At 42.0% G+C, this 1,694-nt stretch overlaps 1 protein-coding gene across 1 annotated transcript in view; it reads left to right on the plus strand.

Annotated features, from left to right (window-relative positions):
• Nucleotides 1-1,694, plus strand: part of Fam185a (family with sequence similarity 185 member A) — a 27,944-nt gene that overhangs the window by 16,872 nt on the left and 9,378 nt on the right. Inside the window, exon 6 of the mRNA XM_005358352.2 lies at nt 1,380-1,475. Coding sequence (XP_005358409.1) covers nt 1,380-1,475 — 96 coding nt within the window. The remainder of the gene's footprint in view (nt 1-1,379; nt 1,476-1,694) is intronic.

Here is a 1,694-nt window from a genome sequence, read left to right on the forward strand (position 1 = left end):
GGTGTTTACATTTGATGTCCTCATTTACTTACATTGGTATTTACATCTGACACCTGAAAACTAATAATTGGGGTCTGACAAAGGACCTTTTGGTATAGACTGGAGACAAATTATTCTAAATGATCTTTGTGCCAGATCTTGAATAATTCACTTCCAAGTTTGATTAAAGTTATTTAAAATTTGAAAGAAAAGCATTGCCTTTGTGGATAATATATTTTCTCTCCATATTTTATAAAAGATATTATTTCTCACGTGATTTTCACCACTGTTCTTAGTTTGCTTCTCGATTGAAGTAGGCAAAGCCCTTGATAAAATACGCTTTTAAGAGGGGATCCGGGAAAGAATATGCTGTGGCTTCTCAGTACGGTCAGGCTGGATATTGCACTAAAGTTTCAGTGGCCATGGGGTAGGGAAGATGACCTTTAGCACTGGCACTTCAAGTCATGCTCCAGTTTCCTTGTCTCTGACTTTGCTTCCCCTTGACCTGAACCTGTTGGTCTGCTGAAAACGAGCGACATTGACAACATGGGGAACTTTGAGTCCATAGAAGGATTAAGTTATGATTTCCTTACTCTGACTTGAAGATACCTATTCAAAACCAGAAACCTGTCAAGAAGTATTAACTGAAAACAGAAAGCAGGCTCCCCGCTTTCTGTGATTGCTCCACACCCTTGCTGCCCTCCAAGCAATGCAGTAAAGCCTGTGGATGACATTACTCTCCTAGAGTGGGTTTGCTGAAGAGAAACGCTGACTGTCTCACTAACCTTGCCCCTGTTTATATAGACGGAACACAAGGTAAACACTTTTGGCTAATACTGGTGATCTACTAAATTTGTCAGTTTGAGAATAAGCGGAATGATCAAGTGATGCTTTCTGGTCTTGGCATTGGCTGCCAGTTGTTACCACCCTTCCCACAGCCAGACTTCAGGCCATGAACCGTGGGGCAGGAGAGATGGCTCAGGGGTTAAGAGCACTGGCGCTCTTCCAGAGGACCTGGGTTTGGTTTGGGGCCTTCACTGTCTGTGACTCCAGTTCAGAGGGCCCAGTGCCCTCTTCTGGATTCCTTGGTACCCGGCAGGCAAGTGGTACATAGACATTCTTCCTTACCAGCAACACCATACACGTAAAAAGTTAAATTAAAAGTTTAAGAAGAGATGCATTTTCAGAGTTCTGTGGGTAAGTTTTGTTAGCTGTCTGGGTGTATGTTTCTAAACTTTTAATACTTGTTTACATTTTGATGAAAATAATAACACTGCTATGCAGAAAATGAAAAGCCTCGCAAGGTCTGTGGGTTCTTACCCATATGTTGAAGCAGGGCCTTTATTTCAAGTTTATAATTCCATCAAGAACAATCATGGTTATGCTTTTCTCTCTCCCAGATTCGTCCTCTGGGTGTCTGAAGGCCTCAAGTCAGCAGGGTGCCATAGATGTTTATATCAGCCAGCTGGAGGAAGTGGCACTGACTTCACAGGAAGGTGAGCCAACTGGACTGTCAGTGCTTGTGTGGAATGAGAGGAGGATGATGTAATGTGGTGATGTAATAATGAGAAGAGATGATGATGTAATGTGATGATGTAATGAGGAGAGGATGATGTAATGTGATGATGTAATGAGGAGAGGATGATGTAATGTGATGATGTAATAATGAGAGGATGATGTAATGTGGTGATGTAATGAGAGGAGAGGATGATGTA

The sequence above is a fragment of the Microtus ochrogaster genome, chromosome 26, assembly GCF_000317375.1.
Source record: "Microtus ochrogaster isolate Prairie Vole_2 chromosome 26, MicOch1.0, whole genome shotgun sequence".
Classification (NCBI taxonomy): domain Eukaryota; kingdom Metazoa; phylum Chordata; class Mammalia; order Rodentia; family Cricetidae; genus Microtus; species Microtus ochrogaster.